This window comes from Ursus arctos, unplaced genomic scaffold (assembly GCF_023065955.2).
Source record: "Ursus arctos isolate Adak ecotype North America unplaced genomic scaffold, UrsArc2.0 scaffold_1, whole genome shotgun sequence".
Lineage (NCBI taxonomy): Eukaryota > Metazoa > Chordata > Mammalia > Carnivora > Ursidae > Ursus > Ursus arctos.
Window position 1 is genome coordinate 50,590,417 of NW_026622763.1, and position 15,283 is coordinate 50,605,699.

General features: G+C 47.3%; 1 protein-coding gene across 1 annotated transcript in view; it reads left to right on the plus strand.

Annotated features, from left to right (window-relative positions):
- GORASP2 (golgi reassembly stacking protein 2) overlaps positions 1 to 1,818 on the plus strand; it is a 35,536-nt gene extending 33,718 nt beyond the window's left edge. Inside the window, exon 10 of the mRNA XM_026492581.4 lies at positions 486 to 1,818. Coding sequence (XP_026348366.2) covers positions 486 to 826 — 341 coding nt within the window. The 3' untranslated portion in view covers positions 827 to 1,818. The remainder of the gene's footprint in view (positions 1 to 485) is intronic.
- The last annotated feature ends 13,465 nt before the right edge of the window (positions 1,819 to 15,283 follow it).

The following is a 15,283-nucleotide window of genomic DNA, read 5'->3' on the forward strand; positions in this document are numbered from 1 at the left end:
CTTACAGTGGGGCTAATGCAGGGGAGGGGAGCCTACACGACAAGCCGACAAGCCGCTCTCTTCTTCGCCTTCAGGGGAGGGCTGGCCCGTCTCCTCTTGCTGCTGTCTGTCCAGAGGGCCGCTCTGACTCGCTTGTCCCTTGCTGCAGGAATGGGAGTGCCCTGTCCAACGCCCGTGTAGCGGCATTGCCTGCTGGGTGGGCTTCTGTCTGTCCTCAGTGAGGAAAATCTCTTCTTCTCTGAACTGGCTGAGTCACAGGGAGGTTTTGGAGTCTAGAAGCCCGGAACTTTTCCTCCTGGCCAGCTGGTCTGGCAGGGGGTGTTTAACTCTGTCCTGGCCTCCACCTGAGGAGAAGCACGGGTTGTGATGTGTGTTGCCCTTCCTGGGCTTCAGTTCCCTGGTGAAATGCAAATACGGTCATGTGATGATGACTGCTGCCTTTTTAGTGCTGGGAGGATGTGTGATCTGTGCCATTTTTGTCCTAGGTTTGCCACCTCTTCCTTCCTTGCCTCCCCGAAACTTATCTGGCATTGCACCTCTCCCCATGCCATCCGAGTTCCTCCCGTCATTCCCTTTGGTTCCAGAGATGTCTTCCGCGGCAAGCTCAGGGGAGCTGCTGTCCTCCCTCCCACCCAGCGGCAGCCCACCCTCCGACCCTGTCACGACCACCGCAAGGGCAGACGCTGCCTCCGCACCCGCTGTGGATGAGACACCCCCCACTCCCAAGGCCCCCGCCACTGTTGAGGACAGAGTCTGCGAATCCACCCCAGCCAGCGAGAAGCCTGTCTCTGCAGTTCCAGATGCAAGTGCCTCCGAGTCACCCTAGCTTTGAACCAGTCTTCGGAGTCGGCGTGGTGGGCTTATTTAACCACGGGAGCGTGTCTGGAAATGCAAACTATCATTAATTTCATACTAGTTTGTACCGTATCTGTAGGCATCCTGTAAATAATTCTAAGGGGAAAACTAAGGAAGAGGACGTGGGCTTGTATCCTGCCAAGTCGGGGCGGGGCTCACAGGCCGGGGAGGGAAATGTCAGAGAGTGCTTGTATTTTAAAACAACCAAAAAGAATCGTAAGAGTGGCTTGCTGCCAGGTTTCCACTGCCATTCTTGGGGGTATACATCTTTGGGAAAGGTGGTGACGGGGTATCCACTGGGCTCCCTGTCCCCCTGCTGCTCCTTCTGTAAGAAAACGAAATATTTTATGCCTAGTACTCACACGCAACATTTCTTGTATTTTGTAAATCGGTTTTGAGAATGCAGACCACCTCACTAAATCGTGAAGGGAAAAACTATTTTACTTTTGGTCTCTGAGTCACATCTCTCTAAAGGTTTACACGAAAATCCCAACCGAAGATGTTGAAGTTACACAGTGTGCGCTACTAACTGACCATCTTATTCAGCCTGTACACAGATCTCTGTTTAGCGCTCTCAGAATTACTCAGACAACAGTTTGTAACTGCTGCTGTTGCTTTATACGCCCACCATAAAATGGCATTTAAAAAGAAATAAAGGAGATGTCGCACAGTTTTAAACCAGAAGGTGGCACTTTGTGGCTACTTATTCTAGCTCTGCTGGAGAAGCATAGATACAGCAATAAATTACGGTAATTTTATTTTTCTTCTTGCGGTGCATTTAAATGAGAACTAATTAACATGTATGTACTTGTGACTCTCCAGGATGTCGCACATCTTTAATGTAATTTTTCATGTCTTATGTTTGCTTTTTCCTAAGTTTTCTAAGAGATGGTAAGTTAAGTGGAATTGACTTATTGAATGAAATTAAATGCATATTATATCTGTTTTTTAAATAAGACAAAAGAGGTTCATTGGTTATTGACCTGGCAGTAGCATGACTGTTGCTTGGGGAGCAGCACATGCGATTGGGCTTCACCTCCTCAGCCAGAGACTGGGCGTAGCAGCACCGAGCCAGTGCATCTGATAGAGGGCCCAGTGCCAGCCAGTATTTCGGTTATATCCATGTCTGGAGGGGTTTGTCCTTCAAGCTAAATGATAAAAGAAGGCTCCAGCTCTGAGCATAGCTTCTTCTGTTTGTGTTGTAAATATTTCTAGAATATTTCTCTCAATTAGCAATCCTGTTTTTTTGAAAAAGAGCTTAGGTAGGAAAAATATTCACAAGTATATTTAAATGTTAGAATTTTTTTCTTTCCAGGATAGGAGGGGGTTGAGCAAGTTGTTATTGCATTCTAGAAGTTGCTCATATTTTTTTAAAATGTCTAGGAGATACCTTCGTGGAAAGCAAATAAATATGTTTTAAGCTTTAAAAATGATTTTAAAAAAACAAAAACTAAAAACAGCAGTTCTTCCATTGCAGTGATTACTTAACTCTTTTGAGGTCACAGTTCTCATTTGAGAATGATGACCGTGCTGGACCATCTTCCCAGAAAAATGTCCATAAGCATATATAAAACACTGAGCTCTGGGGAGGGAGAGATTCTTAGCACTGATTTGGAAGATGGGCACAGACTTGGCCTGTGTAGGCTCATTGGATCTTCCTGAGGTGCAGAACACTTACTTTAGATATTCTCTGCTTCCTTCAGGAAAACCAGTTTCAGTGTTAAATAGGCAGGAGTCGATCCTGCACTGGGGCCAGAAACACGGATGTGATAGATAGTGTCCCTGCCAGGAGGCCACTTACTAGGGCCATGTCAGGGAGGGAGCCTGGTGGGATCAGTCCTCCAGGCACTTGGGAAGAAGTCCTCTAACCATGGCCCTGAGCTCAGGGCAGCCCATGGTGGGGGGAATCCCATGCAGTCAGAATTACCTTTGAAGCCCCTCTATCACTCTGTGCACACAAGAAAGACAGGAGGCAGTGGTAAGGGAGGACATCAGTGTGGAATAAACTCCATTATCACAAATATTCTAAAAATAATGATGACTTAAAGTTTATTTCTCCTGTGTTCAGAGAGCCCGTTGGAGGTAGTCTGGCAGAGGCAGGACTGGTCCGTGGCAGCGTCCGAGACCAGCTCCCATCTGGAGTTCTGCAGGGTCTGCTTTCCATTTCCATGGTCCTCCCACGGACACAGATGGCAGCTGTGGTCCCAGCCATGCCATTGTGGTTCCAGCCAGAAGAGAAAGGTACATTCCCCTTTCCTTTGGCCACAAATCAGAGCAGTGAAGTCTTTTTCCTGCCACATGCTCTGCTGTTACTGAGGAGGAGGAAGAGGAACCCAGTGAGGCCCAGTGAGCAGCCCTGCTGCGCACCGTGGAGCTGGACTGAGCCCTTGGCGCGGCCCACACTCAGCACCACTGTTCGCAGCAAGCTTTGGTGGGGTCAGAGGTAGCAATGTGGTGAGGGTGCTGGGGAGTTGGACGGGAAGCTTTCTGAGAGACAACATTTGACATGAAGAATTACTTAGGCAAAGGGGGAGGGGAGCAGACACCTTCTAGTTGGGGAAGTGTTTGAGGAATGGCCAGGAGTAGAGTGCACAGGGCCCTGAGGGCCAGGCTGGGGAATGGGGCTTTGTCTTAACAGGAGCCACTGAGGGAACTCCCTGGGGGACAAGCTCAGATCTGCCTGTGAGAAACCCTGTCTAGCAGCGGGGAGGCTGGAAGGGACTGCACAGTCCCTCCAGGGGCCACCAACCCAGAAATGAGCGAAAAGGAGTGAAGAGCTTCAGGGCAGACAGAAGAAATAGACTTGTAGCTGTCATCCAGAGGAAACTTTATTTTATTTTATTTTTTTAAGGATCTTTTAAAGATTGGTTTATTTGAGAGAGAAAGAGCCAGGGGAGTTGGGGGGATGGGGTAGAGGGGGAGAGAGTGGGTCTTAAGCAGGCTCTGCGCTCAGCCTGGAGCCCAACATGGGGCTCCATCTCATGACTCTGAGATCATGACCTGAGCCAAAACCAAGAGTCTAATGCTTAACTGACTGAGCCACCCAGGCGCCCCATCCAAAGGCCCCTTTGACAGCTAAGACTGAGTGTGATGATTTCACCCTTCCCCTTTGGTTTTGTTCCTGTTTTATCCTTAGTCCATTATTAAGCACACTTACTAAGAACAGTGAAGTTTAGCTCATTTCCTGACAATTGAAATAGGAAAGAAAATGAAAAAGACCTTCCCTATTTGTGAGACACCAACTACTGTTCAGGGATGGGCTCTGCCTCGGCCTGAAGGTAAAGGGCTCCCCTTTAATTATTTAACCACCCCGGCTACAATTGGAATCACCTCAATTAGAATATGGATTCCTGGGACCTTGGAATTTTGAGAAGCTTCCCAGGGGATGGGAACCACTAAACCTGACATTTCTCTTCCACACTGAACCCGTCCCTTCCCTGGCTCCCATTAGTGGCACCTACCCACACCTCCTCCTAGGTGGTCATTGAATCAGGCTGTTCCAGAACTTGGGGAGGTGAGAAGACAACACAAGGTCCTTGTCTACTAAGACATTTTACCACTTAGCAAAGTGCACATGTTAAGAGACTATTGCTTTTATTTATTTTATTGCTGATACTTTTTGCATTAGATCTAGGAAGAACAGCTTCCCGTATTGCTAACCAACACGTTCCTTTATAGGCTTCTTGCATATGAGCCAGTTTAAATAGAAGAATGGGGGATTAACGCCAAGGCCAGTTACTCAAGCAGCAGGACCACAGACCAGTGGAAGAGCAGGTGGGCCTGCTCTCAGGCTGGTAGCATCCTGGGCACTGGAAACCATCCACTGGTGGAGGTGGGCCCCAGGGCCTTGCAATGTTCTCAGAGTTGAGGTGGTACTGTATTTTCTGGCAACAGATAAAAACAGGCCCCTGTTCCACGAAGGCCACTGGGACTCAGGATAATAACAGTACACGCTCACTGCTGGTGGGGTGAATAAGGAAGCAAAGGGCTGCTTGGCTGGCTCGGTAGAGTATGCAGCTCTTGATCTTGGGGTCTTGAGATCGAATCCCACGTAGAGATTACTTAAAAAAATAAATGAACTCTTGGTTTTCTTTAAAAAATAAATGGGGCACCTGGGTGGCTCAGTTGGTGGGGCAGCTGCCTTCAGCTCAGGTCATGATCCTGGGGTCCTGGGATCGAGCCCCATATTGGGCTCCCTGCTCAGTGGGGAGTGTGCTGCTCCCTTTCCCTCTGCCCCTCCCCTGCTTGTGCTCTCTCTCTTTCTGTCAAATAAATAAAATCTTTTTAAAAATTGAAATTAAAAAAAAAAAAGTTGCTGAGCCAGCCCTGCAAAGCCCCTTTCCAGTACAATCTGTCAAGTGAGCAAGAGGTAGCAAACTGGCTTCCCTCCCAGACATGGTTCCTTTGAAGCGTTCTGTATACATTAAAATGTGAATTAATTGCCAACTTTAAGAACGTTTCACGTAAATCCAGATTTCTGGTTTCCCCCAAATCCCAAGATTTGGCAACACTGAGTAAATCCTCAGTCCCACAGGGAAACAAGGGCCACTGCGAGCCTAAGCCCTTCAGTTGGCCATATCCTCACCTGGCCCCTGGTAAGCTACCTGCCTGGCCCACCGGTGTCTGAATTTTGCAGTGTCTCAAGTATTGGAAGGGATGGGTAACAAACTGGAGGCTTTAAAAAGTTAGATGGTCCTGGGGCGCCTGGGTGGCACAGTCGTTAAAAAGTTAGATGGTCCAGAGCCCAGGGGATCCAGGATCAGAAAATAAGATGCTTCTGGGGTACCCGGGTGGCTTGGTTGAGCCTCCGACACTTGATATTGGTTCAGGTCATGATCTCAGGTTTGTGAGATCGAGTTCCGTGTCAGGCTCGCGCTGGCGTGGAATCTGCTTGATATTCGCTCTCCCCCTGTGCCTCTCCCCCTCGCTCTCAAAACAAAACACAAAAAAACCAAGATTCTTCATGGACTCCATTATTTTGGATCCATGAATCCTGGTGGAATGGACACTAGGGTTTATGAAATTTGAAGCAGTCGTGTAAACAATGATAAGCTCGGGGGAGAAATAGGCCTGGGCAGTGACTGGGACAGTGATGGGGATTTGGGTTTCACCAGCCTCTTCCTGAAGCGAATTTTGAAACCCCAAACCTATTATTTACCTTAACAACCAACTCTTGGAATTCATGATCAGTTCTCTCTCTTTTTTTTTGTTTTAAGATTTTTACTTACTTATTGGAAATAGAGCCAGAGTGAGCAAGCGAGCGAGCACAAGCGGTAGGGAGGGGCAGAGGGAGAGGAGAAGCAGGCTCTCCAGCGAGCCGGGAGCCCGAAGTGGGACTCGATCCCAGGACCCCCAGGATCATGACCGGAACGGAAGGCAGATGCTTAACTGATTGAGCCACCCAGCCACCCCTCCGTTCTCTTTTTTACATACCAAAGAGTGGGTTCTCAGAGGTCCTGAGTTCCTGAATGGCTTTCTTGCCCTTTACTCTCTGTGGCCTCAAATCCTGGTGGAAGAAAGTGGCTCACATTTGCCCAGCTCTGACCAGGGTGGCCTGGCTTGAGACGGGAACTAGTAAGTCTGCTTGAGGTTGTGGGGGAAGCATCTTTGAGAAGCATTTGAATTAGGGTGTCTGGTGGTGGGGTTATGGGAACTTCTCATTTCTTCTCTTATACACATGAGTATTGCCAGAATCTTTAAAAACACATTTGAATTACTTTTTAGTCAACAAAAACAATAGGGTGAGGGGCTGGCAGTCTCCAGCAGCATTTAAAAGGACTGTGTGGCGGGTCGTATACACAGGGAGCTTTCTATTAAGAAATCTCTAACACTGGTCCCAGATTAGAATTATCAGCGACATTGGCCTTAATAGACTCACACTGTGATCTGCAGTGTTGTATTTGTCAGTTTGGCCAGAAACGTTCCTATATTCTACATGTTCAGACAGCTGTGCTGAGCAGAGAGTCCCAAAGACTTGGCAAGATTCCGCATTGTTTTGGCATTTAGATGTCTGAAAATGTTAGCTGTCAGATACATGAAACATACGCCCTTCTACCATTGTTCCCTTTGAGATCAGCAGCTGAACAACCTGTGTGCCTTTGGGCAGTGGGGAACGGGACCGTGAGCGCATGCTCCGTTTGGTTAGGGAGCTGAAACAGGCTTCTGCTGCGTGAGTCCGGGGACTCAGAGTTCATTTAGTAAACAAGGCACTTACCCACCTTGTCCTCTGCCAAGTTTTTGTTTTTGTTTTCCTGGGATGACCAGAAATAAGGGCATGAAAACTCAATAGGCAATGAAATTCATTTTTCCAAATTCAGATCTCTACTAGGCAAGTAGTTTGTATAACCTGAGGGGAAAAACGCAACCCAGGGTCTTTGGCACTTTGGTGGTGGTGTGTTCCAGGGGAGGATAAGTGAGGGTTGATTGTACTTGGAACATGGAAAGAGGAAGAAGAGAGGAAAAAGAGGAGGGGGCCTTGGGCAAGCACAGATTCTGGACTTGATCACATGGACCCGTGTTGCCGAGTGTGACACATGAAGGAAAATTTTAATACCTGTATATTTAACATGTATTAAAAAAATAGAGTTGCTTTGGATAAGGCTAAAGTAGCTTCCTTTACAAATAAACTTTAGTGAGAAAAAGGAATCAATTTAAAGAGAAGTATTGACAGCAGGTGACAGGCGCCATGTTGGGCGAGTTTTCTTATTAATGCTCCCTGGCATCCCGGCAAGTGGCACTGATATCTCCACTTAACCGTTCAGAAACCTCCTCCAGTTCGCACAGCCGGAAAGCTATGGGATAGGAGCTGACTTCCGGTAGGTCTGTCCGGTCCCAAGGCTGTTTTGTACCCATACGGCAGGAGACCAGGAGACCGTGGTACCCAACATTGACTTTGGCCCTGGGACTCCGGTTCTCTCCACCACCCACGTGGAGAGGGAGCCCGGCCCGCAGTGCGCGCCGCGGCCACCAGGTGGCGCTGCGAGCCTGGGAGAGCCAGGCAGCGACGGAGGCCGCGGGGTCTCCGGGCCGGCCTCGCAGGGCCCCTGGGCGGGGCTGGGGCATGGCGGGAGCGGCCCCAAGGGTGGGGGCGCTTGTTGTTCGTTGGAAAAGGGTTCTGGGACTTAGTGCCCTGCTTCCTTTCCACCACAGACGTTTATCTGGGTGGTGATGCAGAAAAGCCTGGGTGCATTCTCCAAAAGGAGGCTTCAACACAATTTTAAAGTAAAAATGTCAACCTCAGGATTGTTCAGATAAGAATGAAAAGCCCTTCAGATGTCTGTGAACCTCTCAGATACTTCAAGAAACATCAGGAGTCTGAGTACCTGGGGCGGGGGGGAGGGGTTTGCTTCCCACCATTCCCACCTCTGCTCTCCCTCCCCCTCCCCTTAGCTCCCCCACCCGTTGGTAGAGCCCGGCTGCGGATGGCCCACCTGTGCCTCCGTGGGCAGAGCGGGCTCGAGGCCTCGCCCGGGACCGGGTGCTTCCAGCCCTGCCTCATCATCCCCGCAGCTGCACGAGGCCAGTCTTCCTACTTCACAGGCGGGCCCGAGCGCACCTAAGTGCGGCAGCTGGGTTTGGACCCGGGTGTTTCCGGAGCCCACGGCGTTCCACCACACCGCTTGTGAGTTAGCAATTTAGTATCCAGCGTGATGAGTATAAGGGACCCGGCGCGTGGAAGCCCGAACCTTCCATCTGGGGAGGTGAAGGCAGGCTTTGAGAGACGGCTAGAGCTCCCTGGAGCGCCACGGCAGGCGGAGGGGCCGGCATCGGCACCGACAGGAGGTACGTAGCCCCGGCGTGTTCTGGAACTATGGACTGCTCTGGGAGGCTGGAATGTGAAGGGTGCAGTATGCAGTGGCCGCAGTTGCAGCTGGAGGGGTTCAGGGCCAGAAAGGCCTTGGATGCCATGCCAGGGAGCTTAGACCGTACCGTAATGGAGAGTCGATAAAGGGTCTTTTATTTTGGTTTTGGCAGGGAAGTAAAGAGCTTGCCCTTTATAAAGATCAGTGGTTTGAAAATCGTTTTTAGCAAGCAGATAGCCTTTTGAAAATGAAATATACGGAACATAGGCTTAAAAACCAGATCAAGGTGTAGCTGCCGGCCACCTCTGAGCAGGAGGAAGAGACGTGGCACCCCTGGGGAAGGGGGCCCCATCACCCCAGAACGGGGGATGCGCCAGGGAAACTTTAGGATCTCGTCTTATCCCCAAAGAAACTTCCAGAGAAGTGCTGTGATGTCCCTCCCAACCCACCTGGTCTCCTGCCTCCCAGTCCACCCCATTTCATACCCCTAGGGCCCTGCTTTTTGGTGTGGCTGGGGAGCACCTTCAGCTTCTCCTGGTCTTGGAGACGTATAGGAAGAGCCGGAAGCCCATGGGGTGAGCCCTCTTCCTCTTCTTCAGCCAAGACCTTCCTTTCTGCCTGGGCTGAGAAAAGCAACTCACCCTCCAGTGTTTCTCAACTCTGGTTGCTTTAAAAAACAACAACAAAAAAAAAACCCAATGCCTTTCAATCAGGTAAAGCAGCTTGGGGGACCTTGGAGGTCTTCTCCCTCAATTCCTCATTTTATAGATGAAGACGAAATCCAGAGAGGTTGAGTGACTCTCCCTCAGGCTCCCAGCTCCCGGCCTGGCATCCAGGTGGAAACGGGAACCACTCATTTGCTCTTTCCACGGAGCCCCAACCTGGGCCAGTGGAGGATGGGGAGCGGCTCCCAGCCTGGCTGCCGGGCTGGGGAGCTAACTGTGGGAGCTCACAGGCCCTCCTTCATTGTCAGAATTTAAAATGCCAGTGATTTTCCTTTTTTTCAACAATAAGACAGTGCAGTCATCACGATGCTTAGTTGTGGTAAGAACCCAAACCAGCCTAGTCAAACAGGGGCCTTTTGAAGGCAGGCTCCTGGGGGGATCTCTGCAGTTGGAGGGGAGCCATGTGCCTGGGCTGCAGCTCTCTTTGCACACTGGTGTCTGTCTGTCGCCCCGAACTGGCAGGGAAGTGAATGAAGAGAAGATTCAGGCGAGAACTGCTACCATGCGACCCTTGAGGGATGGCCCCTGGCGTTTCACCCATTTGTCTTCTTACCTTGGTGGCCGGGACCATACCTGGTTTAACTGGCTCTGCAGCACCTGGAACATCCCTGACTGGGCAGGCCCTTCACGTCTACTGAACGATCTGTCCTCGTCTAGCTTGGAGTCTAGCAGTGGGACCCGCATGAGAGCGAGTCTGTGCGGTAAACGCAGAGCTCCCTGCCCCCACCCCTCCGTGTCCATCCCCCGGGGCCAGCGCCTCTCACCAGTGAGGAGGGAGGAGCATGCCTTCCTAGGGGGAGGACTCAGAGGGATGAGCACATCCTTCCTCCCAAGGGGAGAGCTCTCTGTGGGGTGACAGCTGTGTGCAGCAGGAGGCGTGCTGTGCGTGAGCCAGGGTGACCAAAGGCCTGGACTCTTCACACCTGCAGCTCTGCTTCCAGCAGAAGCTCTAGGCTCACTGCGTCCTGTCTAATGGGGGTTGGGGCGGGGGGAGGGTAGATTAAAGTGGGATTTTGTTTGTTTTAGGATTGGGGGCTTAGCTGTCCTGTTCAAGAGTAAACAGTAAGTTATGGGCAGGAGTCTTTGACAGGATTTTCACTTTCATTTTCAGAGCTTTATTCTTTTTACTTACAGCAAGTTGGGAGAAATCATAAAAGTTCTCTACACTGAGGGGAAAAATAAGATACTTGTAATATCTGAGCATATCAAAAAACTAGCAACTCTTTGCTTTATCTTACAACGGTGCCTGGAGAAAACTGCATTTGATAAAATATTGGCAAAAGTATTAAAAGAATACTAGGGTAGTATCAATAATACAGTCATCTAGGGATTTAAGAAGTTCATATGTGTAATAAAAATGACACAAACGATTTAAGAACCTTGTTAGAGAATTACCAAGGAAAGATTTTTAGCTTAAGTGATTTCCTATTTTTCAAGGCTGACATTTTGTCCAGAAGTTTCCCTTTTGAGGAGTCTAAGAGAATGGACGGGATTAAAGTGTATCTATCAGCCTCTTCAGATGAGACTGCCCTAAACACCTGGAGTGTGGCCAGCTTTTAGTGCAGATGTTCTCAGTCTGCAGCCGAGGGCGTACTTTTGTGCTTCGGAAAATTTGACTAGTCCTATTATTTCATCTCCAGAGTGAAGAGTTTTTATAGTGAAATGATGTTAGCTATTTTATGCTAGAGCCTCGTTTACCTTTGGCTTTTTCTATGGACCTCTGTTTGTTTTTAGTTTTTTAGTAGCACTTACCAGGTTATGGTCTCACCACAATTGAATCTCACATTTATTTGTGTGATTCTCTGAATTGATGCCTGTGTCCACTATTGGGCTCTGTGTTCCACATAGAGCTTCTTTCTATATCCTCAGAGCCTCCAAGAGTCTTGCATAGAATATATGCTCCATAATTCTTGTTGCATGAATGAAAGGGCCTAGGGGAAGTTTTTAGGCGAGGCTAGATCAGTACTTGGTCTACAGCACCCTGAGTGCGTTCTGTTTTAAATGTTCAGAAAGCACTGTTTATAAAAAACAAAACAAAACAAAAAAACCTTGTAATGGATGGAATTTTCATTTAGCAACCTATAGCTTTTAAATGATACCTTTTCTCATTTTTAAAATCTTTCTTTGATTTATTAAATGTATTCATAGCTTAAAACCACTCGATATGTTGACCTCTTGTCTGATTTTCTCAACTTTTCCCCTTGAAAAAAATAACGTGTTTTAGACACTTTTGCCTTTATTTGCAGATGAAGACACTGGGGTGAAGTAATTTTTTTACTGAGATATAATTGACAATGGCATTAATTTCACGTATAATGATTTCATATTTGTATATATTACAAAATGATCACCAAAATATCTACTTAAAATCTGTCACCATATGTAGTTACAGATTGTTTCCTTGTGTTGAGAATTTTAAGACCTACTCTCCTAGCAACTTTGAATATTTCAATTTCGTGTATAATACAGTATTAACTATACTCACCATCCTCGTGATTTATTTATTTTACAACTGGAATTTTGTACCTTTGGTCCCATTCATCCATTTCACTTACTCCCGCCTCTGGCAATCACCACTCTGTTCTCAGTATCTATGAACTTGGGGTTTTGTTTGTTTCTGCCTTTTTGTTTTGGGGGTTTAGTTTAGTTTAGATTCCACATATAAGTGAGATCATATGGTTTTGTCTTTCTTTGTCTGACTTGTTCACTTACCATAATGTCCTCAAGGTTCCTCCATGTTGTTGCGATTGACAAGATTTCCTCCTTTTTTATGACTGAATAACGTTCCGTTGTGTATGTACCTTTTCTCTATCTGTTCATTCATTGATGGACACTCCGGTTGCTTCCATGTCTTGGCTGTTGTAAATAATACTGCAGTGAACGTGGGGGTGCAGGTATCTTTTCAAATTAATGTTTTCGTTTTCTTTGGATAAGTACCCAGAACTGGAATTCCTGGATCATATAGTAGTTGTATTTTTAATTTTGTGAGGAACCTCCATACTGTTTTCCACAGCGGCTGCACCAGTTTGCATTCCCAGCAACAGTGATGAGGTTCCCTTTGTTCTACACGCTCACCAACACTTGCTGTTTCTTGTCTTTTTGTTAGTAGCCCCTCTAACAGGTGTGAAGCGGTACCTCACTGTGGTTTTGATTTGCATTCCCTGATGATGAGTGATGCCGGGCACCTTTTCGTGGATCTGTTAGCCGTCTGAATGTCTTCCTTGGAAAAATGTCTGTTGAGATCCTCTGCTCACTTTAAAATTAGATCAGTTGTTCTTTTGCTATTGAGTTGTATGAGTTCTTGATATGTTTTGGATATTAACCCCTCACCAGATGTGATTTGCAAATATTTCCTCCCAGTTGAGAGGATGCCTTTGAATTCTGCTGATTGTTTCCTTTGCTGTGCAGAAGGTTTGTCATTTGCTGTGGTCCCACTTGTCTGTATTTGCTTTTATTGCCTTCGTTTGTGGTGTCAGATTCACAAAATCCTCTTCTAGACCTGTGTTGAGTTGATTACTATGTTTCCTGCTAGGAATTTTCTGGTAGTAGGTCTTATGCTCAAGACTTTTGTCCATTTTTAGTTTATTTTTGTGTGTGGTGGAACAGTGGTCCAGTTTCATTGTTTGGCATGTGGCTGTCTAGTTTTCCCAGCACCACTTAGTGAAGACATTGTCCTTTCCCCATTGTTTATGGCTCTTTGTCATAAATGAACTCACCATCTATGTGTGAGTCTATTTCTGGTTCTCTATTCTGTTCTGTTGACCTATGTGTCTGTATTCATGCCAATACCAAGTGGGTTGATTTCTATGGTTTGTAATGGAGTTTGAATTCAGAAAGTGTGATGCCACAAGCTTTGCTTTTTTACTCGAGATTGCTTTGGCCATTCAGGGTCTTCCGCAGTTCCATACAAATTTTAGGATTGTGTGGTCTATTTTTGTGAAAAATGCCATTGGAATTTTGATAGGGATTGCACCGAATCTGTACATTGCTTTGGACAGTATGGGCAATTTTATGATATTTATTCTTCCAATCTGTGAGCACAGAGTATGTTTCTATTATTTGTGTCTTCATCAATTTCTTTCATCCAAGTCTTCTAGTTCAATCAACAAGTGTTTCACTTCCTTGACTAAATTTATTTCTAGATATTTTATTCTTTTTGATGTAATTATAAATGGGACTTTTTTCTTCTCTTTCTGATAGCTCATTATTACTGAATAGAAATGCAACAATTTTTTTATTTATCGATTTTGAATCCTGCAACTTTACTGAATTTGTTGATCTAACAATTTTTTGGTGAAGTCTTTAGGGTTTTTACATAGAATATGTCATCTACAAATAATGACAGTTTTACTTTTCCTTTCTGATATAGATGCCTTTTATTTTTCTTGCCTAATTGCTCTAGATAAAACTACTGTTGGGTACTTTCTGTGTTTCTCTCTCTTTGTTGAGGTTCTCACCGTGTTCGTCTATTCTTCTCCCAAGTTCAGTGAGCTGCTTTATACTCTTATTGTAAGCTCTTTGTCAGGTAGATCACTTCTCTCCATTTCAGTAAGAATTTTTTTTCTGAGGTTTTATCTTGTTCTGTAGTCTGTTTCTTCATTTTCCTTCACATGCTGTGTCTTTTTCTTTTTTCCTTTTTTTTTTTTTTTTGAGATATTTATTTATTTGAGAGAGAGCGTGCGTGCATGCACAGGCAGGGGGAGGAGCAGAGAAGCAGAGTGGGAAGGTAGAAGGAATCTCAAGCCGACTCGGTGCTGAGTGCGGAGCCTGACACGGGGCTCTATCTCAAGCTCCTGAGATCATGACCTGAGCCAAAATCAAGAGTCAGACGCTTAACCAACTGAGCCACCCAGATGCCCCACTGCTGGGTTGGTTTCTATGCATTGGATAAAACAGCCGCCTCTCCTAGTTTTGAAGGAGTGGCCTCATGTAGGAGATGAACCTCATTCAATCCTGTCCTCACTCTTCATTGTCTCTCAAACCTTTCTGAATTTCCAAGCAGCCTATTTTATTTTTAATCGCTCTGAGCAGGAGAGGGTGTGCCAGGACCAGTCAGTGTCCCCAAAGGGGAGGATCTCAGCACTCAGCCAGGCCCTGAGGCAGCAGCCATTAAATTATGCAAATATATGCAGTCCTGTAGGACCACAGGCAGAAGTCCCACTGGTCACCAGTGCCAGGTGATCTAGCGGTGCCCACTGGCACCAGTCGCCCAAATTTGGGCACCAGACCCCTGTATCCTTCCTTTCCGGGAGGTCTCTGAAAAGGATTACAGTCAGCCCTTCAGTGTGTGTTTAACGAGAAGTGCGCCCCTCAGACTGCAGCTAGAATCATAGACTAATCAACCTCTTTCATGGAAAGACTGGGCTCCTGGATCTGCTGCCTCTCGTTGTGCCCTGGGAGGGGTACCCACTTAACCCTTTCTCTGTGGGGCCAACAAGTGTAAGCCCCACTGGCCACCAGGGCTGGGTGATTTCCAGGGGTCCCCTAGCAGCAGCTGCAACCGTTAGGGTGCCAGAGAAGGGGATAACTCCTTTTAGGGAGACACCAGTAAGCCAGCTGGAGCCGGGCCAAGGGAGAGCACAAGGCTTGCACGCCCTGGCCTCCATTCCCTAAGAACACCTCCACAGACCTCTCCATGTGCGCCAGACCTCAAGCCCACCCTCCCACTGAAGCTCTTGGAAAAGCAAATAGGCCTTTTTCACAGAAGCCATACCCTGAGGGCGGTAGCCAGCCAAGAACTGTCTCTCCAAATACTGTAGTCCTGTGGGGCCTAGGGTCGTAGCCCTCCTGGCCACTAAAGCCAGGGGATCAAGTGTTCTCCCCTGGGTAGCAGCCACAAAAACTGGGCGCCCAGGTAAGTGTGAACTCCTCTCCAGGAGACAGTGACACTCTAGAGTGTGG